The sequence below is a fragment of the Cydia splendana genome, chromosome 18 (assembly GCF_910591565.1).
Source record: "Cydia splendana chromosome 18, ilCydSple1.2, whole genome shotgun sequence".
In the NCBI taxonomy this organism is placed as follows: Eukaryota; Metazoa; Arthropoda; class Insecta; order Lepidoptera; family Tortricidae; genus Cydia; species Cydia splendana.
The window spans coordinates 3,683,967-3,709,144 of NC_085977.1; the positions used below are offsets into that span (position 1 = coordinate 3,683,967).

Here is a 25,178-nt window from a genome sequence, read left to right on the forward strand (position 1 = left end):
ATATGGACTTCTATATTGCATGCACGCAATGTAGTCCTCATTTTAGATCCATCAAATATGTTTTATATTGATTGTGAACTATGAATCTGTTCAGCGTAAGGTCAACATTTTAAAGAAGAAATTTTAAAGGGCATGATGACACTAAAGGTCTAACTACACTGTACAAGTATACACTGCTTTTGGCTAAAGTGAAGGGCAAAAGAGCCAGACCGGTATCACTCCCGCTGGTTTGATCAGGGAAATCATGTGTCACTCTAAGCCAAGACCCTTAGATATGAAGTGTCTATAGGTACATTATTTAGTGGTTATTACTAAGAGAAACGCTCCCGACTAACCACCATGCCGTTGAGTGTGTGTTAATTTGCAATTGGATTCTGCCATATAATTTATTTTGGATTTGGAACAACTATGCGTAATCCCATAATGTTAGACGTAAAAGCTAGCGTGTAGCCAACCAGACAGTAATTTTTTTGAAATGCTGTCGAAGGAAAATAAACGAACCCTGATAGTCACGACTCCAACAAGTTTTTTCTCCACACCTCACATCGGTTAGAATACCAATATAACCAATAAGTAACGATTATCCTACGATAATAACCCAACCGGTTATAAAGGAACGGGAGGAAAGGCAGACGTATTTTATTACGCTTTCTCTTCATAATCGGAATCAGACAAGCGGGTCTTATCGTTAGGAAGTGAACTGGATTCACGAGCTATAATAACAATACTCTTCGTGTTAAAAACGAGTGTATGTTTAACCTCAGATATGGATATTCGATTCGGGATTAGAATAATGGAAAGGTCTAGGGCTAAAAACAATCTTTCAATTATGTAGTGGCAAAGACTTCCATATTTACTCTAGCCTACAGTAGTAAGGTGCCCATGAGATTTCCTTCAGCTTGAATCATTTTTATAATCGAGCACATCAGCAGCAGAGTGGAGCAGTTCTTGAAAAAAAAAACTGCCTCAAAAGACTCAATGGGCTATGAAAAGTTAATCACATGATGTGAACATTGACTCGCATCAGAAACGGACGTGGGAAATAGAAACAGTCAGTTTTTTTTAAGCAGACTTGCCATCGCAGAAGGCGAGGCCACTCAAAAGACGTGGAGTGAAATTAAGCGTAAAGCTCGAAGCTGATTCGTGGCGCACTGTAAAAGTCCTCTTCCCATAAAAGGGACATAGGACATTAGCAAAATAACGTTCTGTTTTCCTATTTGAGTGTACAGTCACCTGCAATAATATGTTACACAACGAAGGCCGCAAAAATATCTGACACGATCTTATTTGTAGAGCCATAAGAGCGTGTCACATATTTTTGCGGCCTTCGATGAGTAACATATTATTGCAGGTGACTGTACAAATCTAGCTCAAACACTCGTGTCGTGACAAAGAACCGTGAACTGGTTTAATTATCAAAAATTCTTCTGTACATCGTTATCGTTACACAATAATGGATTCACACGCATCGCATGCGCATGTATTACGTGCGCACCGGCTGCGTTATTTGCGTAAAGACGTAAGCGTCTTTGGTTTACTTGATTTGTTATACGATGTATAATCCGAAGCGAAGTGGTTCGACTTGCCTGCGTTTATAACCAGGGGTAGTTTCTGAGTATGTGCAGTATTTTCCACCAAATCCTCTTCGTAAAATAAAACGATACGTGACTGTAAGGGGTCATCCATTAATTACATCACACGTTTAGGGGGAGGGAGGGGGTCAAGAAAATGTGACATGTTGTGACAAGGGGGAACTTTGTGACGTCACTTTAACTTCATCAGTAACCGAAAATGTATTTAAATTATTTTATACGCTAATTATCATTTAAATAACAAGGTTTTCAAACGATAATCGTTTTTCTTCGTTTAATTTAATTTCTTAATCAGTTTTGGGTTATAAAATTACTAATATTTCTTTTGTCAAAAATATTTTGATAAAATATTAAATAAATATTGGCCGATTTCGTTGAAGAAATGTGACGTCACACCAGGGGGGAGGGGTTTGCCAAATGTGACCAAGTGTGACAAGGAGGGGGGGACGGGTAAAAAAACCTTGAAATTCGTGTGACGTAATTAATGGATGACCCCTAATGAGATGTCATACATAATATAATAAAGAAAATAGATTCTACGGCTGTCCGGACAGCGATTAGAATTGGACCAATGTTTTCAGCTTTTGTGGACGACGACATAACCCTTTGACCACTTGGCCAGTTACATGGAGTACCTATAGTCCTATACGAAAATAACATACAGTGGAAACTGGATAAGTGGAACCTGGGTTAGTGGAAAACCTCTTTAAGTGGACCCAAGTTCTCGGTTCCAGTCCCTTGGCAACGAATTACCTCTATAAGTGGAATTTTGGGACCTCTATAAGCGGAATCCATTTTTTCGAAAATTTCTTATATTTACCTCTGAAAACTCTATGAGTGGAATAGCTCGGCGTTATAAAATTTGTATTTTTAATAAACCGTCATAAGGAGGGTAGTTTGTTTCGTTAACATTATGGTTCGTGTTTTAACTACGTATTTTGTATGAGATCACACATCGTCAGTTTTTTTGCATTAAAGTACAATCGGTACATTGATTTATTTAACCATACTGGTTTCTCTTGCATAAATAAATATTAGGAGTGGTTTTGTTTTTGTTATTTTGATAATTGTATACGAGTAGGTACTGTGGATTATTTACAGTATTGCTTTTTTTAAAGTCAGGATTTCATATCTATTTTTGTTAATACATACATATCTACATACATATTTAATAAAAGATGATTATTTAAGTCTTGATCATACCATACGTGACCTCTATAAGCGACATTACTAGCATCCACAACCTCTGTTAGCGAGAGCCTCTGTAAGTGAGAAAATGTTTTATTTGAACCTGGTTTAGTGGAAAACTGGATAAATGGAAAACCTGGATAAGCGGAACTAAACAGCCGGTCCCTTGCGATTCCACTTATCCAGTTTCCACTGTATATCATAATACTCATAACATAATTTAACAGTAGCATTTCTGAAGTTTCTTAACTTAAATTACCATCAAACAGCAAACACTAATCTAGTTGGGACGTTTATAAATGGAACTTCAAAATGCATAATGTTCTCGATCGGAAACTACGTCAACGGGCACTCATTGGTTGTTATCATCACTTACACCACTTTGTAACCTACCAGTATCGGCGTGTACTCTAATCAAACTTAGATAATACGGAGATCTAGACCTCATTTGTACTGGTTCTTCAGAAGTGGTATAAACCTTGTCTTAACCTTGCGTCGGACCGTTTGAGATTAATGCCGGCTAATGATCATGATCTGACCCAGAGAGCAAATCAAATGGCTGGATATTGTGATGCCAATTAATATCTGTACAATTAACATATACATATAACAATACTGTGGAGTTGTGCTACTTACCAATGTTTACGTAAGAATAAGAACGGGAACATTGACGCACATCGCTAATCTGACACCCTAAAACCCTAGATGTTTTACCTAAAAACTTTTATCGACTAGATTAAAGAATGAGGCAATTACCGATTTAATCCTGTCTTGATTTAATCCTATCCATTCCGCGCATAAGGTGGTGGTACTAGTGCTCGACATGCTAATGCCCAATAGATGACACCCTGCTGTCACCTCTATTGACAATGACTTAAGTTTCAAGATGACATGTACTGGTACCGCGTCGAGCACCCAATACCACCACCTTAATGCTTTTCAAAAGCAAATACCGAATTTTCGCGGACTAAAATCATCATACTATTTGACATCCTCAACTTATCAATTGTCATATTGGTATTGGTATTAATAAATTACTATGTATAACTAGAGTCCTGTGGCCGGGCGAATGCTTTTGTTGCGTAAACCAGCCAGAACGCCAGAACGCCAGAACGTTAAATAAGGGCCAGCTAGATATAGTTCCATTTTAACCTGATTGTTGTGATAAGGCTGAAAGTCGCTTGGCGTCGGTCACAATAATATGTAAGATTTTTTCTAGCCTATTCGTGTGTGCCACTGCTGGCCTCCCCTCTTTGCCGCCACTTGGTTCTGTCAAATGCACACTCCCGCCACTCCACACAGAATGTATATGGAGGTCGTCCCGCCATCTCCGTTTGGGTCTTCGTCTGCCCCGAGATCCATCCCGTCTGTGTATGTATGTGTGATATCCTCCTAAGGCCCAAGGTCCTACCTATAGTACTTATTCAGTATGATGAAATTTAAATCATATTCAATTGGAACAGAGTCGCATTTGTTTTGTTTCGTAAACATTTCAAACAAAACCAAAATCAACTCTATTCCCTGCACTAAACGTTCAAATTTCAGTGGCAAATTCTGGATTTTTCTTTTGTATGGCTGGGTGTTAGGAGGGTAAGATGTTTAAATAGGTAGTTACCCAAGTATGACGAGCTCGCCATATTTGACGAGAGGCTTAGGCTTCTGCTCAGAACCGCTCTCGCCGGCTTCCTCCAAAATGGGTGATTCCGCACTGTCCGCAGCACTGTAACAAAACAAACATACACTCAATAACAATTAGGTTATCTGCACATACATATATGCTTAATTGCTTATGCATTTAAATAAATGTGTTGTGTTATATGTACCTATTATATCGCGTTGTCTGAATGACCAAGTCACCTGCTTTTGTGTTAGGTTAGGTAAGTTTAATACTTACGGCTCGGCCACGACATTTAGCGACTTGCGACGGCGGCAGCGATAACCATAGGATGGAGCGAGACAGCGATCGGACCTTTCGTTCCGACCAATGGTTGTCGCTGCCGCCGTCGCAAGTAGCTCAATGTCGTGGCCGAGCCGTTAAAAAGAAAAACAATAGCTGTATGTCTAGTTTGTTGGTTTTTAAATGTTTTTTACTTCTTATTTCGTCTGCCAAGGTACGGTACAATAAAACAATGTACGGCGCCGCGCTGCACCGCCCACGGAATCCTATTCTTCGCCGAACGGAAGATTAAATTTAATGAATGCAGTAAGTGTTGCTTGGATAGGGACGAGAAGCGTTTCACGCACATAAGAGAGCCGAATTATATAGTGAACCAGTATAAGGTGGGCTTGAAGGCCAGAGCACATCGACTGCGTGCGTGCGCGTGCACTACAACTGCAATGTTGGAGCCGCACCGCACTCCTCGCAAGCGGTGTGCCGTCTCTCGTAAGGATCTGTATATTACAACGCGCACGTACACGTCTCCGGTGTGCACAGGCCTTGATAGTTTGATGTGAGGAAGTCTGTGTAAGTCTCATCAAGGACTTGAATTTTTAAAGAAGATTTAAGTTAACTCTAATTTCATTTGCATCTTAAGATACTCCAAAGTTCCAAACTCAAATTTAAGTCCAAGGTATGCGTAACCCAATTGCGGTTTTATAGTGGTTCGTTCAAGCGATCGACTCACTAACGACTGTAACGACATCGACCGGAGACAGCTGTGGGTCAAGATTACGAAGTAAATTACTAGCCAGTCATTTACAAAGCTTATCAACTCAGTCACTGACCAATATAACTCCAACTTCCTCTACGCACAGTCTTTAACAATCACGGGATCAAGTTATACTAGGAAAGTTCTCAGACACGCAAATGATTTGTTAATAGACAAAACCGGTCGGGACCGATGCGTTACGCAACTCATAAACGAAATAAATAGCTAATAAAAGGACCCAATAACTAAGTTATGTTCTAATATCAGCCCAGTTATTACACCATCAAAACACCGGCTGTCAGCTTCGTAAAACCGTTTAAGGCGTTGTATTCTGGGGACAATGTTACATAGACGACCTAGACGGCTGTCAACTGAATTTGATGTTTATACAAAGTTTATAGAGATTACATAACTACGAAACACTTAGAAATAATACATTGCTTATCACACAAATACGCCCTTATTGTGCTTGAATCTCGGATCGCCACCTGAACGAACTAGGCAAGTCTAAAAAGCCTAAGGCTTGCAATACGACCACATCGATGTCTCTGTACTAAAATGTGTTTTGAAAAGTAGACGTTTTACTATCAAGCTCAATAACTAAGTTATATCCAGCCCTCAGTTATTAGACCACGCGTTAAAAGCGTTTGAAGAGTGGAAGTGGGTTAGGTAAACATTATGCTATGGGCGAATCTTTGGCGGTTGTCAGTTCTTGCGCTCTGGCGGTTTGAGTGCTCTAATGTTCCTCCGTATACTTCCAGATTGACTGCTTCACAAACCAGCATAAGAGGGCTCTTGTAGCTGTTATGGATCTCGAGGCAGACGTTACAATGGTCTTAAGACTTCAACTCGCTGAGCAATGATAACATACAGCTTTTATCGATCGTCGATAAGCTATCGGTAATATCGGTCCTATGCTTTGATGGAGAGAAATGGGCCACTCTATCTGCAACTAACGCCTACTTGCTTTGTGCTGCGAACACGATTGTTACAAAATCGGTCAAGTGCATGGAAGGTGCAGTTTTACCTGCCCCGATAACAGCAGATATTATGTGATATTTTCAACAGGTTATTTTATTTTCAGTTAAAGGTACACACACGAGTTTAAAGAGCTTCCAACAGGCAAGAGTTAAACATAGCGGGCAGTAAATAGGACCTCATTGACATCCTTTGGACATGAACCATAAACACTCACTGCATTGCGAACTACGTGTCATTACGACTGACCTATTAACCAACCTGCAGAGTATTCTCGTTTTTGTTTCAGTAATATACAGTATGCATACTCACTCTCATGATAAATAAAATTGGGTCCAGTTTGTAAAAACAAAGTGTATCCTTTTATTGCTCTATAAGTTAAGTATTAGAGACGCTATTCTCTAAGTGTTTTCCAAAGAGCACCGCGAGCCTAGACTGCCTAGAGAAACAGCTAAATGGGCTAAAATAGAACACAGTTTAGTAATCATTATGGGGGTACTATAAAAACATTGAGAATTGTCGCCAAAAAACCGTTAAAATCTAGCATCGGTTTATTAACTACACACCCAAAAAAAACAAGCCTATGCCCTAGTGTAATCCAAAAATAGAATGACACATCATTAGCGGACCGTGCTCACAATGTCTCCTTAATAAATAATAGCTTGCGGTCCCTGTAGGGCCGAGGGCTTTGACCCCGGCCGTAATCATAGATGCCCGGCCCACTTCCACTGTTTTACTTTGTTTTCACTAAACCCGATGAATGCTGGATGCTGGACTGTAATTTATTTGGTTTCTGTATCTAACTTTTTATAAAACACTCCGAATTGTAAAACAATAATTCTTTGTCTGAAAATTCATATACTTAAGCCAAAAATTAAAAAGGTATTCGTATTGATTTGCTTCTAACCTAATTTTATTAGGTATGAAGATCGTCCCCTCAGTGACTCATTTACAATCCGCTTATAGATGGAATTTCGATGGATAAGCAATATTAGTTGGATTACTTATAAAGAACACCCAACGATGGAAATGGAACCAATTATATTAAAATACAGTTTACCTATATGAAAGTTGAGTCATCTCAATTCAAATTAACTAGTAGTTCGCCCCGAACTGAGAACTCGCCGTTAACTAAAAATTATATAGCGATTGACTTTGTTGCACCTACTTAGGTACTCGTATAGTGCGACATAAAATAATAGAAAATAAATGAGGGCGCCACTTTCTACGTAACTGTCACATTTTTGACGTAAAATGCTTACACATGGCAACAATTTAGTATGGACATTTTTGAGTTCCATTTTATTTAATTTCTACTATTTTATGTCGCTCTATAGGCGGCAAAGCATCAAAGATCGCGTGGATTTATTGCAAGGTCTGTGGAGCCCTTAACTGATAGATTTAAGCAAAGAGTAGTATGTATAATATAGTTGGCCAAGCAGATCTTGTCAGTAGAAAAAATGTAGGCGCGAAGGGATATGGTCTCATAGAAAATTTGAGTTTCGCGCCTTTTTCTACCGACAAGATTTGCTTTTTTGCATCAATTTTGAAGCGCCATTTACAAGTTTAGCGTTAAGTAATATAGATGGCGCTATTTTTTCGAATAAAAGGCTTCGTATACGGCTGTCCCTCCCCTGGATTTAAGTCACCACCATAGAGATTAAAATAAACTGTATCTGTGCTAAGCCGAAATATTTCCTGTCAAATGTCAAATACATATATTATGTTATGTTTATTCTATTTTATTATTTTTATCTTGCTAATTATTTCTAAATGGTAAATTAAAAAACGATATTATAAACGTGTAAGTCGAGCACTTTCATTTGATACTAAACTCGACCATGTTTCTTGCAAAACAATGACTAGAATAGCAAGACCTCTCACATACAGCTTTTTAGCCTCTATGCTCTTCTAGCTCAATAACCCCTTGATCGGACCTGCTCATACATAATTTAATGACTAAAATATAATGCCCTCGACTACACGTTTACCCAATTTCATTTAAATTAGAACAAATTTACTTAAGTTATTGAGTATCAAACTATCTTCTGACAGTTCAGCTTAAAAACAACGAAATGCCGGGACGTGCCGCTAGCCAGCCGCGTGTTCAAAGTCGAATGTAAGAACTTCGCTTCGCTCGCTCGTTCGATAAATATACTTGCATGTTTACGTACACATTATTATTCCTTTAACTTTCAACAGCAAATAATTGCTAATAAACTTAACGGAAGCCTTTTCATAATAAAAAGTAAGATAAGGTGATTAGATTTGCATGTCTCTACATTTCCTCTTTTGTCTACAAAATAGGTAATAAAATCTCTCACGTGGCTTTAATTTCATTCCCACAAGGTTGACTTTCGCCTGGCTTGCAGATTGATTTACTAATACACTACACCTTCCTGCATCGGCGTCGTCTCGTTTCGGTTTTTATTTTAGCATCGGCGGAAACCGCGTGACGTTTGCGTTCCGAGAATGATTACTACGCGATACTACGTGTGAATCATTGCGGAGTCATTGAGGGGTTAGAATGTTAGATAGAACTTAGAACTGTGAGGAAGGGGTCATGTCGATGTCAATATTTCCCGGGGTGATGAAACTTCCCTGAAGTAATTAGGTATATATATTCAATAGTAGGTAAATGATAAGAATTGTGGGTTTTTGTTTTTTACCCAGCTGAGTTGACAAAACGGGGAAATAAATGTTTTCGAATAGGTATAAATATGTATGGGGATTCTAATACTGGAAATGGATGTAACTAATTTATCGTTGCAATTCTAGCACGTGAACAGATTGAGAGGCCTGCCTGAAAGTTTTAAGCGAAAATCTAGGATCGTCCTAAGTTACAAAGGCCACATTATGACACTGTTAATCTTTACAGAAGCATGAAGACGTCTTTTTTAGGGTTCCGTACCCAAAGGGTAAAACGACTAAAACGGGACCCTATTACTAAGACTCCGCTGTCCGTCCGTCCGTCCGTCTGTCACCAGGCTGTATCTCACGAACCGTGATAGCTAGACAGTTGAAATTTTCACAGATGATGTATTTCTGTTGCCGCTATAACAACAAATACTAAAAACAGAATAAAATAAAGATTTAAGTGGGGTCCCATACAACAAACGTGATTTTTGACCGAAGTTAAGCAACGTCGGGCGGGATCAGTACTTGGATGGGTGACCGCTTTTTTTTTTTTTGCCGTTTTTTGCATTATGGTACGGAACCCTTCGTGCGCGAGTCCGACTCGCACTTGCTCGGTTTTTTATGAATTTCGACAGCCTACTTATCAGCTCAGTCTACAAAAAACTATTAACTAAAGGTTCATAATAATTTGATCGGGCTTGGTATACTCGTACACTATTCGTCAACGACACACGTGGCGATATAAGGTTGTAGCGGCATCCGGTAAAGGTGGGAAGGAAGTGTTCGAGGAATCGGCTACACGACGTGAATTCCGCAGTTGTGATGAGTAAGTTCATACAATTTTGATTTTGATACGAAAACTTGTCCATTGTTACAAAATTTCTAATTAAATATTTTTCACATGCTGATGCTTAGGGCCTTTGGATTTGTATGGGAACTGCACGCCGACGTTACAGATGAGGTTCTCATACAAGTTGCAGTCGGGTTGCAGTCCGTCTGTATCGGCCCTTAGGTACCATTAACAAAAACACAGCTTTACTAATCTAATTTACGTGATGAAATGATTTATTTATAGTATTAATTCAAAGAGACTAAAGATAACACAAGAGTTACATTTGCTTGTCCAACATGAAGAAATTAGGGCGGCAAGGCACCGAGATAAAAGAACGCATTAAGAAGTAGTTATCTATTTTTTCCTACATCGTTACTATGAGAATTTATTACGTTTCGCTTAGCATCAAACGAAAATGTGCTTATCTTTTTCTAGACTTTATCTCATTGTATTAAGGTTGAAAGTTATCATACGTGAGTTTTCATTCATAGAGCGCTCGCGATTCAAATAATCTGTCGCGAGTATGTACAGTCACCTGCAATAGTTTGTTACTCTTCGAAGGCCGCAAAAATATGTGACACGCTCTTATGGCTCTACAAATAAGATTGTGTCAGATTTTTTTGCGGCCTTCGTTGTGTAATATTAATATGTTGCAGTTGCAGGTGACTATACACATAGTCATAGTGGGGTGATTTTTGTACTGCTTAAATTGGGAGTACATCCTTGAACCACCATACTAAAAAAAATGTGACCTCTTCAGGCAAACTGCTCCGTTGTCTCATATGCAATAATAATAAAAAAATATCTGACACAGTCTCATTTGCGGACATGACATTAAAGCGTGCATTTTTGCTTCATCATTATGCAGGTTACTCAATGTCACAACATCTATGTTGTTCAATTTCATAGAGACCATGTCTAATGAAATTTTAATAGGTGCGTTTTTTGACGACCGAATGTAAGTTGCCTTGTATGATGACCAAACAATGTCGTCTCTTTTAGTGAGAAAATAAGAATTATGACTATTAGATTATGAAAACGATGTTGTAATGTTGATAATTCGAACCACATACAATGGTTTCAAGTACACCAGTTATACAATATCCAGTCCCTTGTTCTTACTTTCACCGTTCGCACGGCCACGATCTCAGCTGGAGTCCGGGCACTTTCTACCTTTGCTAGCCTCAGTGACATGAAAGGCTTCGAGCTGATGGATGGGTAGCCGTTATATTGTGACTATGAATTTTGAATTTTAGTAAACGTCAGGGTTTATGGATGAGGGTTTTGGTACAGGCCAAAGCAGAGTCAAAAATACCAACCAGAATTTTCCAAAAAACTTTTTTTTTGTTTTTACTGGAACTATGGTACTATATGAAAAGCCAGAACTTTTAAAAAGAGAATAAAATATGCAATGTTCATTGTTAAGTGCTAAAAATGCCTGACTGATAGCAATCAGTGCATTAAAACAATCAACAATTAGACCAAACAATCTTTCTACGAGATTATCAAGAAAAAGAAAACGCAATCCGCTGATGCTTCAAATTATGATATTCTCTCCTGATATGAAATGAATCATTCAAATTCACACTCAGCTATAATAAGATCAACTGGAGGCTGGAGGACAAAGTATCTCTTTTATACTTATTCTTTGAAACGTTTAGGAAGTTCTGTACGTTAAATGAGTCATTAACGGTCGTAATACATTTTAGTCAACCTTGCGCTTAAAACCGGCTATTACCAAAACCACCGAAATCACAAAAACAACCGCTCAACTTCAAATTAGAACAACAACAGTCAATTTTCGTTAAACGTGCGACGAAAAAGATGAAGACAAAAGAGAATCGTTAAAATTAAATTAACACAGTCAAACGAAGACGGACGCTAATGGAACGAAATGGAAGAAATGAATATTCGAGTATTTGGAACTGCCGGATTCTAGAGGCGAGCAAAAAACGCTTTGTGAGACAAACACATGAAAATTTAATGCCGAATGAACCCACTTTTATTCCAGTTTCGAGTGCTTACAAAATAAAATGGTAACCTGGCAAAGCTACATTTGAGGTAACATAATATTGAATATTCTTTTATAGCATGAAGTTAATGAGGCCTAAGTAACAAGCATTTAAAACTCTAAAATCCAAGTAATAGATATGTTTTATGGTTTCATACTCACAAGATTAAGATTAGATTTAGATTTCAGTCTAATAAACTTAAACATTTGTCAGAAAAACTCACACGTTTGGTGATCTAGCGCAACTATCCTAACTACACATGTTCCTTGTAAAAACCACAGCGTAAAACTAACTCCACGATGCTGCAAACCGTTCTCTCTCTACGAATTAAATCAAATAGCACAAGCATGTTCCATCCGACACCGCATCTGTACTTATCACCAGGTGAAATTGTGGTCAAATGCTTTATCCATTGAAAAATAAGAATAAGAAGTTCAAGTATCTTCATTAGGCAACAGATTTTGGCGTAATGGAAAACAGAGAGCATCTAATTGCATACCACGGTTCACTGGATGCGAGTTGATAGCCCGCTTGATGGTCCAACGGTCATTTATTTTTTACCGCGTCGACGCGGAAATCAACTTTGAATCGACTTGATCCGGGTAGAGTTCAATGATTTATGCCTCTTAGAACGATAGCTTTTCTTAAGCTTGAGGGATTTGAATTTTTGTTATTTCCTTTTCTCTTTTCTGTGATGTTGCCCTATGTCATCTGATTAACTTTGTGTTTGTGGCAATACGATGCAGCCAAAGTAAGCCTCATATTGTATCATTTGTACTTAAATGGCAGTAGCATTTATAATGCCTATACAAATTCATGTTGTGTGTAGGTTTGTACAGTTTCGATAACATTAAGCCTGAGCATGTTCCTTTTGCCGCACATGCAATTTTTTTTTATTTTTTTTTTTGTAACCTGTATGTTTTTTGTGTGGCAATAAATGGTTTCTTATTCTTATTCATTAGACAGTAACAGACTTATTAAGACGAGTAACAACTTGGATTATTCTGTTCTGTACAGATAATTATGATGGTCGTTCTTGTCTACGTGACATCGTGATAAAACGGTGTCCGTCACTTTCTATCCCGCGGTGTTAAAAGTGACAGTTATTTTATCATGTGCATAAAGCCATCCATAACACGCCTGCTGGTCCATATAAGAGGCCACCCACTCTAAGCTTAGACCCATGTACATTTTATATATGTATGTATTTAGTTTTACATATAATATGGTACAACAACTATCACTAGAGAAACTGGAGCTCAGCCTGGTCGTTTTTTATTGAGATGTGTAATGAATGGCACGCCTGCGGTAAAGTTGATTGCTTGTGTTGGTGTTAAGGAATTCCCGAATACCTTCGCAGTTACTATGCAGCAATTTTACATTAATTAATGAAATATGTTTCCTTATACATTACCTATTAGAAAGTCTAGTACAGACATTGACATAGATATCTAGGGACTGGCTTTACGGGCAATAATAATGAGGCATGACAGGGGCCAGTACAGCGGTGTGACACCGCTACAACGCGATTGGTTGATGAGTTCGCATCACGCGCGCGATTGGTTGATGAGTTCATGCGCGCTTTTCGTCGCAACTAGTTGCATTAGACTGCAGGATTGGCTGGAATTCGTGAGTAACACCGCTGAACTACCATTTTTAGTGCCCGTAAGGCCAATCCATAGATATCTATGTCAATAAGTATTGACAATCTTTAGATTCATAAAAAATATTAAAGCACCATACATTTATAAAATTATAACATATAAAGGATAACTCACGTTAGAACGGGCCGTGTCCGGGCCGGAGCATCCGGCGCTTAATTTTATATGACATGACAGGCGATCACGTGATGCTTTCCATAGAAAACGATGCGCCGGAAGCTCCGGGTCGGACACGGCCCGATCTAACGTGAGTCATTCTTTATTCGGGCGCACCATATATTTAAAACATAAAGAGACTCATGCTACTCAATCAAGTTCAACAGGAATGTTTAAGGATGACTCACGTTAGACCGGGCCGTGTCCGGGCCGGAGCTTCCGGCGCATTGTTTTCTATGGAAAGCATCACGTGATCACCTGTCATGTTATAGAAAAGTAAGCGCCGGAAGCTCCGGCCCGGCCACGGCCCGGTCTAGCGTGAGTCATACTTTATACTTAGTGCGGAAGTGCCACTTTAAGTTCCACTTACGTGTGAACCAAACAATCCACGCATAACGATAGATTGAGTAATCGAACCGAATACTAAAACTAAATAAACCTAAACTAAAACCCAATTTCGCAGTAAGGTAAACGTACTGGTGCTCGACGCGGTCCCAGTACATGTCATCTTGAAACTTAAGTCATTCTCAATAGGCGACAGCAAGGTGTCATCTATTGGACATTAGCATGTCGATTGTCGAGCACTAGTACGTTTATAATGCAAAGCACGTTGTGTCCAATTGTTTCTTCCGTCGTAAAAAAAAACTAAATTGCCGCCGGTAAGTTGAAGGAACAATTTATTGCACTGAGAGTTTCCTGCGGCAGTTTTTATCATCTTTCTGACATTCAAAAATTGACTGTAACGACATTCGACAATCGAAGAACTGCACTGAGGGCATAACGTGACATAAGGAAATCGAATTTTAGTCATTTATTTCGTTATTGCTCTTGCCAGGCGTGGCTCACTCCGCGATTTCGTCGCTTTGCTACAGGTAGCTAAAAGCACATCCATTCCATTCCACACCAATTTTGGTGGCTAGCCATAAGCCGCACGTGGCGCTGTCGCCAACTCGCCACCTAGCGGCCATATCTGTCCTGATCGTAACAGACGCGTTTTGTTAGAGAGTGAGTCTTCTGTACCTAATACTATTATTTATTCTGTGACTGAGGGCATAACGTGACATAAGGAAATCGAAATTTCGTCATTTATTTCGTTATTACTCTTGCAAATTTGAGCGAAAGATGTACATAGACGAACGAATGAATAAAATGATGGTTCGCGGTAGGCCCTCTGAAATATGGCGCTCAAGACGGATATGATGGTCTTTCTTGTCTACGTGACAGCGTGATAAAACGGTGTCCGTCACTTTCTATCCCACGGTGTTAAAAAATGACAGTTATTTTATCACGTGGATAAAGATGGATAAACCCATCCATAATACGCCGGCAAGACGGCACCTGTTATCATACAGAGAATTGTGGAAATTTACATCCATACAAGATTAATAAACTATGATTAGAATTAAGATCACAGACGGGCGCACGGCTAGGGTTACCAGATGACAGGAATTTTCCTGACATGTCAGGAATTTTGGCCTTTTGTCAGGAATGGGGACGGAACACGAAAATGTCAGGATTTTTTTGAATTGATAAGACTTTTATTATAAAGTACCTTTTTATTTACTTAAATTAATCCAAAAACATTGTAAAAAATAATAAATGAGATCCACTCAACTTATCAATAAAATAATATAGGTAAAACATCTTGTTTAATCGGACTAAACTTAACTATAGTAACTCACCAAAATAATACAATTGCACTTTTAGGGCCGCGTTATGCGTTGACGCGGCAATCGGCTCAATCGCGTGGCCATCGCTAAACGGCTAGACCCCCCCCCCCCCCTGACGTCGTCAAAGGAATTTTGACAGGAAATTCTAAATTTGTATCTGGTAACCCTAGGCGCACCTCATCTGACAAGAGACAAACGAAATTCAAAGCAAATGTGTTGACGTGAACTGTACATAACTATCTCTTTTCTTTAAACCAGATTGGCGAGTATTGAGTGATAGGCTGGTTTTGGCAATGCGCAGCGACAACGACAAACGAGGCCATATAATCAATATTACACACTCGTGCAAATCAATCAGTAAATTAATGATCTCGTATTACGCAGAGTTCCTACGGACCCAGAGTTCAAGTTTAAACTGGTTTTCTGAGTAATTCTCGGCAAGCTATATAAATAGCAACGTGGGTCATTGAACCCGAAACAGTGCAACATGTTCGCACTCGTATGCGCCCGCGCGTGGGGTGACCTTCCGAAAGACTAACTCCCGTAGACTCCGGATTGGAGCATTTACGATTCGCTACAAACAAGTTTCGGAAGCTCAGTGGCAGAGCGGTGGGCTGATATCCTTACTACCCCGGAGTCGCGAGTGCGAACCAAGTGTTTATTTTTGCATTTTCCTTTATTTTATAGTTTATTTCAAGCATTGGTATTCCCAAATACACACAAGTCTCACCACTCAGCTGTATTGCCTGTATCACCGCGTTTGTCTATCTGTAGGTCTGTAACCTACTAAATGTTCGCGATAAACTCAAAAACTAATGAACGGATTTTCATGCGGTTTTCACCTACTTATCAACAGAGATTGTTGAGAAAGGTGTAGATTAGGGAATTTATTAAGGTCTACCCGTGCGATGCCGGTGCGGGTCTCTAGTTCCATACTATAACAGCTTGGGCTGTTTATTGATACAAATTATTATTTTTATTTTGTGTCGCAAATGAGAGGATCTAGTCCAGCAGGATATTAATAAGGAAGCGCCAATGTGTCAGCGATCTTGTATGCTCCGTCTAGTAAGTAAATGATCTGCGCCTTCCAAATACCCCACCAAATTAAGGAGGCCCAACCGAAGCAGATGATGTATGGGGTTTTGGGGTTAAAGACTTCTGAATTGGGTGGGGTTGTGGTCGGCGCGTGCCCAAAAGTAATGCAATCGTTACAGACAATGCGTTTTATTTAATGCATTGGGTTGATTTAATACTGTTACCTATCGAGTTATACAATAGGGCTAATTATCGAACTTTGTGCCAGAATTCAAATACATCTAAAATGTGATTAAATAGATCAAGAACTAGCCTACCATCGGTCAAATATGTTCAAGTACAGCATACAACATAGTTATATGTATAGTAAACACACACAAACAAATGTATAAGTAAGTATATCAAATTATATGGCTAATCGGTACAATTTATATATTTTCAAATATTGGAGTTGTAATAATATGAAAATATTCCAAAAAATAAACTTTCAGGCCAATTCGAACGTACACTGACATCAGAATGATATAATTTAGCTATCGTGCGTTACGCTCGCGCCAATACATGTACGGACAAGTACAGTCATCTGCAATACACAACAAAGGCCGCCAAAATATCTGACACGATCTTATTTGTAGAGCCATAAGAGCATGTCACATACATATTTTTGCGGCCTTCGAAGAGTAACATACTATTGCAGATGATTGTAATACGAGCGAAAAGCATGATAACCGAATTACATAATTGAGATGTCTTTCTGATATCAGTGTACAGTAAGCTGCAGAAATAACTGACCCCTCCTGCATTTGCAGGGAGGGTTAGTTATCTCTGCAGTGTCTGCAGCTATTAGGGTTGCCAGATCGAAAGGCGCTATTATCGGGAAAAAATATCCATTTTTCGAGATTTTGGGACTTAGGTCGGGAACAAAAACATTCAAATTAAAGTATTAAAAACAACGATATTTTACATTATTGGCACTAGGTCAGCTGCTCTGTCCATAGACGTTTTTAAATAAAAATAGTATAAATTCTTTGAGATCTTGAACATACAAAAAAATGTCTTCTCATTATCTACAATGCATTATCAACGCGGGTCGCTCGCTCGCTCGACGACAGTTTGGAACTTGAAATTATTGTTTTATAACGTGAAGCTGTTTTTCGGGACAATTTTCACTTTGTCGGGAATCGGGAACACATGTTAAAAATCGGGAGAATCCCGCCAAATCCCGACCATCTGGCAACCCTATCTGCAGCTTAGTGTAAGTACGTTCGAATAGGCCTGTACGGTTACGGTTACCATCAGTTTGTCACTGACGTAAACGCCGTCGAGAACGTAATTTACTTTCTATACATCCCGCTCACACTCGCATATTAGTGCAAACGGGATGTATAGAAAGTAAATTACGTTCTCGACGGCGTTTATGTCAGTGAGAAAAACTGATGGTAACCGTACTGGTTCTCTTTAAAAATTACACTTCTATTCTTATTATTCAAAAAGTACAACATACCAGAAAGTGTAAACTTTTGGTTGAAATCTCCAACGTCCACTACCCGTCATCCTGACGCTCACGATATTCAGTCAATACTAATGTAATATATGTATAACACTAACATTTTATATATAATAACATACCTATTGTTATTATATTTTTATCAGTTTACTTGGAAGCGTAGAACCCAATGGACTTCCCATAGCTAAGCGGACGATATACCTATACCTACTTCTGGAAACTATTAAGGTTCCGTCACACAGGCGCGTTTTCCGGGCGGGCCGTGAGCGTTTTATATGTAAAAGCGGCGCGCCCCGCTCACGCGCCGCCCGCATAACGCGCCTGTGTGACGGAGCCTTTAGGTACCAAGCTACCAAGAATTATCTGTGTCAAATGGGATGGCCCACACATCCCTGTACTGTAAAATGGGGTGAGTAGGGTTCGCGGGGAGACTTGGGTTATGAATGGGGAGAGAAGGAATGAAAGGGGGTGAGATGGGATTTTAAGGCTACTGCTACAAAACTAATGTATTCCAATTTAAAATGGAGCTATAGTAATACTCATAATAAAAAAAAATCGATCCAACAATCTTCCAAAATCACCTTTGTATGAAAACCCAACTCACCCCAAATACGAGGGACTACAGGGTAAGGTGGGATTTCCTGTTTATCGTCAAAGTTATGAAATGGAACTACCCAAAATAAAATAAAAACGAAAATACAAATGTCTGGAACACTACTACTACTATTATATACACCATTCAGTTTGCATATGTAAAAATAAAATGTTATCGAGGTTTGAATGTCAGTTTTGCACCTACTCACCCCATTTTACGGTACATATTTCTTTTTTTTTTATTACAAAAACACATAGGTTGGGACTTGGGACAAAACTGTGTTTTTATTTACTCCCACGATCAAATTAAGTTGTTTCCATCGTTAACTGCTGGTTAAAATAAAACGAATGTTACTATAATTGGATTACTTAGCATTGTTTTAAAATATCCGAATTGTAGGAAGAGCTCTTATACGGTCATCTTAAAATCTAACTACACATACATAAAACATGTTTCAAGCGCCAGGAAATTTCGCCTATATCGAATCAATTTATAATTACCAGTATAACACAAATATGTATAACCACAACCCAGACTGTATATATCAACAATCTCTCTAATTCTTGGAGCTTTAAATAACGGGAACAGGAATGAAAGGCATCAGGTAAAAGAACCCAAAGGACCTTTTAAAATCCCCGCGGCTGCGGAGGTAATTACAGATTTTTTATCACGCACATCTGCTGGCCAGGCACGAGTTCTGAACGAAAATTAGGCCTACGTTTGAGCCTGTTTCTTTCGGAATTGTGAGGTCAGACAAGGATGGAGAACGGTGGGAGGAACTGGTTGTGTTCCGTTTCAAAAGACGCTGGTGAGACGATTTGTTGGGCGCCAGTTGCCTCCCTGTCACACTCATGTACTAACAAGTACTTACAAGTGCGACAGAGAGACAACACGTTGAACGGGGTTCGCGGTAGGCCCTCAGTGTCGGGCCTCTAAATACGTAACAACTAAACTTAGTTGTCCCATTGAAGTCAATGGGAATATCGGTTTCTCTGAAGCACGACTCGGATCGCAGGCGAGCGCACGAACGACGCTTGTACTTGACCAACAATGGGTCTTACGTCGTAGCAATAGGGTTCAACAACAGTCAACATTGTGGACGATAGTTTGCAGCCGTTTGGAACCGTTTCGGGGTCCGAAACATCTGTTATGCAGGTGTGATGGCAGGTGGAAGCCATATCGTTGCGAGAGCGACCGAGTAATTGATTAGTTTGGAATTTACAGCCTTTCGCGATGATACAATAATGGAACACATTTTTGTGCAAATTGAACAGCTGACTCTAACAATAGCTACATAAGTTAAAAATACGACTCAAACTTACTAACGATGCAGCAGAGAGCAATATGTATCGTGTTATTTTAGTAGAGTTGACACATATTATATTTTATCTACACACATATCATAAACTCTCTATGATGCCTTCAAAATCCGTAAATAATGGCCCACATTACGATAAACTGTTTTGTTACAGCAAATTTCTTATCTGTGAAAATGTGGTAATAGCTTCATTACTATATCAAAATCGATTTGGTAATGAAATTCAAATTTCGAACATCTCTGAAAAAAAAAAGGAATTTGATTTGACCCCTATTCTAATATCAGTCGAGATGACGTTTTATTCGAAATCAAATGTCAATTGCATACAATATTGACAAATCTCGCTTGTAAGTTGGTATCGGACGATATGGTAATCGACCCCGACTCTAGTTTGTCTCTGAATTAAAAAAAAAACTACGGATGCGTGACATGCGTGAAAAAAGTTTTCATTTGCCGCCATTTGACGTACAGTTTATCTTTTAATGAGTTTGTAGTAAAAAATAATTTGTTTTGTTGTTTTTAAAGTAACTATAACAAAAGTTTCGTGTAAAATGTGCGATAAAGATATTTCGGAGACGCCATCTCATATCCGCGAGTTCCGCCAGAGAGGAAAGTGCCCCAATGTCGGTTGTAATATGAGGTTAGTGAATATATCATAGAAAGTTTATAATATGTGTGTAGATAAAGCAGTGTATATAACTGTACATAATGAGGCATTAAAACACTCGTGTGATACTATTATGAAACTCATTTCATTCGTTTCATAAACCCACACTCGTATTTTAATGCCTTTCATTATGTAGCAGTCACATAAACTACTATACTTTGTCGCAGTTAGGCAATAATTCTGTTTTAGTATAACAGTCAAGAGTATAGTGGACCAGCCAAAATGTATGAAACAGCCAATTTTTTTTTGCGATTTCGGTGTTTGTCCCATAGTAAAAGTTGCTCAGTATAATCCCAAAACCTCTCTGGCAACGGGAATGCACTTATTTTATGGCCACCCTGTAGAGCGTACTTAAATGAATGGCTAGTATAAACATAAACAATGAGAAGTGCACAGTCTTGACAGTAATAATGTAGTTTTAAAGCTTAAGTACCTATCACTTTAAGTGAGACACGAGTACTTTCTGGTGGTATTCTGTCTATCCAATTTCTTTGTTCAAATTCAGTGCGTCTCACTCTCTTCGCTTAACACATTCAGTGGCGAAAACCCGACTATCGGGTATTTTATGATTTCGTTCCCAGGCCGGACGACCCGATAGTCGGGATCGTGGTACTAGTGCTTTATATGACGAAATTGTTGTGGCCTGGCGCGGACGTCTTGTTTGGCTGGGTGGCAATGAATGTGTTAAATGAGAGAGTGAGACGCAATGATATTGGACAGATGGAATACCACCCTTAGCTGTAGTTCCATATGCTATAGTTGCGTAGCACAGGATCAATGATAGAGTACTGATACTGACTGGTAGAGAATGCCTTATGGCATTAAGTCCGCCTTTTGTACTAGGTTTTTAGGGTTCCGTACCCAAAGGGTAAAACGGACCCTATTACTAAGACTTCGCTGTCCGTCCGTCCGTCCGTCCGTCTGTCTGTCACCAGGCTGTATCTCACGAACCGTGATAGCTAGACAGTTGAAATTTTCACAGATGATGTATTTCTGTTGCCGCTTTATCAACAAATACAGAATAAATAAAATAAAGATTTAAATGGGGCTCCCATACAACAAACGTGATTTTTGACCAAAGTTAAGCAACGTCGGGAGTGGTCAGTACTTGGATGGGTGACCGTTTTTTTTTTTGCTTTTTTTTTTTTTCGTTTTTTTTTGCATTATGGTACGGAACCCTTCGTGCGCGAGTCCGACTCGCACTTGCCCGGTTTTTTTTCTTTTGTGCAATAGAGATTAAATAAATAAATGACAGACTAACTTTACAGATCTTAGGGCAGGTTACATTGGTCGATTTTCGATTAAGCATTCGCAGCTAAGAGGTCCTTGGCACTCCCTAATTGGTCCAATCCAAACAAAGGCCCTCACCTCCGGGAATCCACTTGATCGAATGCAGAAGGTCTACCGCAAACCACGTTCGACGCGTTCCCTCTCTGTCGCACTCTTAAATTCGTACGTAAGTGTGACATGAGGCAACACATCGAACGTGGTTCGCGGTAGGCCCTCAGATTCCAATTATTATATACTGCGGACGTTAACGCTACGTACATTCGGTAGCAGATATATCGGAGCGGCCATGTTACTCAAAAATATCTATAATGGCTTTTCTCAGATAATTGTGAACACCGTGGCCGCTCCGATATATCTGATGGCGACTAAAAACCATAAAAGCCATTAAAAAATAATTTTAGGAACTTGGGCAGATAATAAAAAAACCCCATAGGTAGTTTTAATTGGGCTTTTTACCTCAACGGTGTGAAAGTATGTAGAAAAGCTATTCTATTCTATTCTAAAATACATACGTATATACACCAAGAAATGTAATCGGTGATCAGGAACCAATTTTTCTAATTCAGTCATCGATGGCGATCACATTTAACTATGGGACCAACCTCGAAATCACAAAAAAAAATTTGCCTGTTTCATACATTTGGGTTGGTCCGAGTCCGATTTTGATATTTTCTATGAGAGAGTTAATTTTTTTTTCGCGATTTCGTGGTTGGTTTCATAATTAAATGTGATCGCCATCGCTGACTGAATTAGAAAAATTGGTTCCTGATCACCGATTAAAAATCATCGTGTATAATTGTCGTGCGTTTGAAGTTCCGATGCGTACGTAACAGCTGACACAATTGACACATACAAGCACTGCATATTCAAATCAACGCGCACGTGCGCGTCTACGCACACGCACCCGGTGTGCACAGGCCTTAGACTCCACTGTCCGTCTGTCTGTCACCAGGCTGTAACTCATCAACCGTGATAGCTTAGACAGTTGAAATTTTCACAGATGTATTTCTGTTGCCGCTATAACAACAAATATTAAAAAGTACGGAACCCTCGGTGGACGAGACCGTCTCGCACTTGTCCCGGTTATTATTTAAATTCCAATTTCAAAAGTCTACTAAACAAACAAAACCCACTAGCCTTATAATATAATACATGTCCCATAATTGTACATAGTTACATTTCTTTCGGTACACCTACATTGCCACCTACGTACATTTTCGTAACAAGAGAGGGTGCCAAATACTTTTCATTGCCTCGCCTTTCAAATGCCTCCGTATTTAGAGCACTTGAGTTTTATTTTTAACGTAACCTTTATTGTACAGTGCAGTGACGTTTATGTGAAGCCGAAGATTGCACCTCATAGATGCCGCATTCACCGCCACATAGGATATCGTCGGCTAAAGTCGCTAACCTCATATCTCCTTCGAACGGAGTTAGTTAAAATATTTTAACTCAAGGTATTATTTTATTCGGCTAAAGTCGCATATCTCCTTGAAATGGAGTTAAGAATTTTCTGACTTTGGAGTTTGGAAGACAATATATGAAGATAAACATTCTCACAAAATTTAAACGCGAACAATGCCATATATAATTGCAATGCCACAACAACCTATGGGACAATCTCTAATTAAATATAATAAAGATTTAATAAAAAAAATATACTGGTTGTACACGCAATACAAATCAGATAGCGGTGCCCTATACAATTATACATAATGAGCGCGAAACAACTTACGACAGGTAGGGTAGAAACGATTAGTGAAAAGCCTCCAGAGCTAGAAACGGAAGAAAAGCATATAATTACAGTCAGCGATCAACAAATATCCATTAAATGCCACCAGCTACTATAGTTGTGGTAAACACTCGACGCACGCGTAGCAATTAAAAAAGAGACAGGACGCCGCCCGCCGCAGGTAGGTGTGACAGAGAGCATACTACGTATTCGCGTGCAGCGAGTGCTTGAATCAACTAAACATAAGTGATACTCATTTCCCCGCCGTCGGAACAGTTTTATATGCTCCATCTAGTTAGTGAGTGATCTGTGCGTGTGAAGCCCTCTTTTAACCCTCTTATTAAAGTTTAATGGACGCGGGCCTCGTGCTTCAAACCGACAGGCTGGCTTCCTTTTGACATTTCGGTGTCGATGGGAGGGTTAAAAATACCTGTACATGTAAGTTTGTTGGTCACGTTGATATTAAAATTGGGAATATTACGCAAAACTCTGCGTAGAGGGCGTCACTAGGCCAATCACATGGCCTACCGCGAAACACGACAATCGAAAGTTCGGTTTCTGCCTCTCTATCACTCTTGCTTATTCGATCGATAGAGAGGCAGATAAAGAAATTTCGATTTTCGCGTTTCGCGGTAGACCACCTGTAAACAAACCGCCTTGTTGCATCAATGTCATAGTGAAAATTTATCAAAAAAACTGTTTAAGGCCTAGGATGTTTAAGTTACACTATGGTTTACTAAACAAATTAGTGCTGCACTCTGGCGGCAGAACATTGCAGTAATACTCCTTATTGTAACTTATGTGATATTCCAAAAGTCGCCATACAATAACCCTAATGACTGTATTTTAAATAAATAATTCTACACCATGCATGAAATATAGCACCAGAAGATTAATAGAGAAACGTAGACAGCATTTTTTTTAGACACAATTTCTATTTTAAAACCCGTATAAAACTATAAAGGGTAGGTAATTTGATTGGAACGTCTCATGCTAGTGTTTCATGTATATTCCATAAATCCATAGTAGCAAACTCGTTTTGACAGTCCGAAAAAAGAAACTGATTTGACTAGTAGTCAAATTTCCTATAGTAGCAACGCCACTTGCCACTTTCTCGAGTTGAATTGGGCCCCAGAGTAATAACAGTACTCGTCATCACAAAAATATGCAAGATAAACAAACTTATTATAGCAAGGTCGTCGATCGCCATTATAAATTTATGGGAAAGTTGAACGGACTCATATATTTAAATTCGACTGTATCATCACGATGGTCTCAAGATGTAAACCGATCGGGACGCTTCATTCACAAATACATTTAGCATTACTCAGATAACTTATCAATATTATAAACTCGCCAGACAAAGAATGAAGAACTTTGGAGCAGGATATCTGGAACTAAAGGACTTTAAAACGCTACCCATGAGCTCCATCATCCGGCACATGGAGATGGTGGGAAAAGCTCTTGAGTAGTTAACGGATCTTTTCTAGGGGGTAATTGCACAAAAGATTCCTATGGGTCGAAGTGTATCCGCAAGTAGGGTTACACGATGTCAGGAATTTTCCTGACATGTCAGGAATTTTGGCCGTTTGTCAGGAATGCGGCCGGAATACGAAAATGTCAGGAATTTTTGTGAATTAACAGGCTTTTCTATTATGTA

At 39.1% G+C, this 25,178-nt stretch overlaps 1 protein-coding gene and 1 long non-coding RNA gene across 2 annotated transcripts in view; one reads left to right on the plus strand and one right to left on the minus strand.

The window, feature by feature from the left end:
• Positions 1–25,178, minus strand: part of LOC134799373 (protein pellino) — a 153,249-nt gene that overhangs the window by 115,147 nt on the left and 12,924 nt on the right. Inside the window, exon 2 of the mRNA XM_063771783.1 lies at positions 4,396–4,521. Coding sequence (XP_063627853.1) covers positions 4,396–4,521 — 126 coding nt within the window. The remainder of the gene's footprint in view (positions 1–4,395; positions 4,522–25,178) is intronic.
• LOC134799388 (uncharacterized) overlaps positions 1–25,178 on the plus strand; it is a 232,755-nt gene that overhangs the window by 70,763 nt on the left and 136,814 nt on the right. The window lies entirely within an intron of this gene.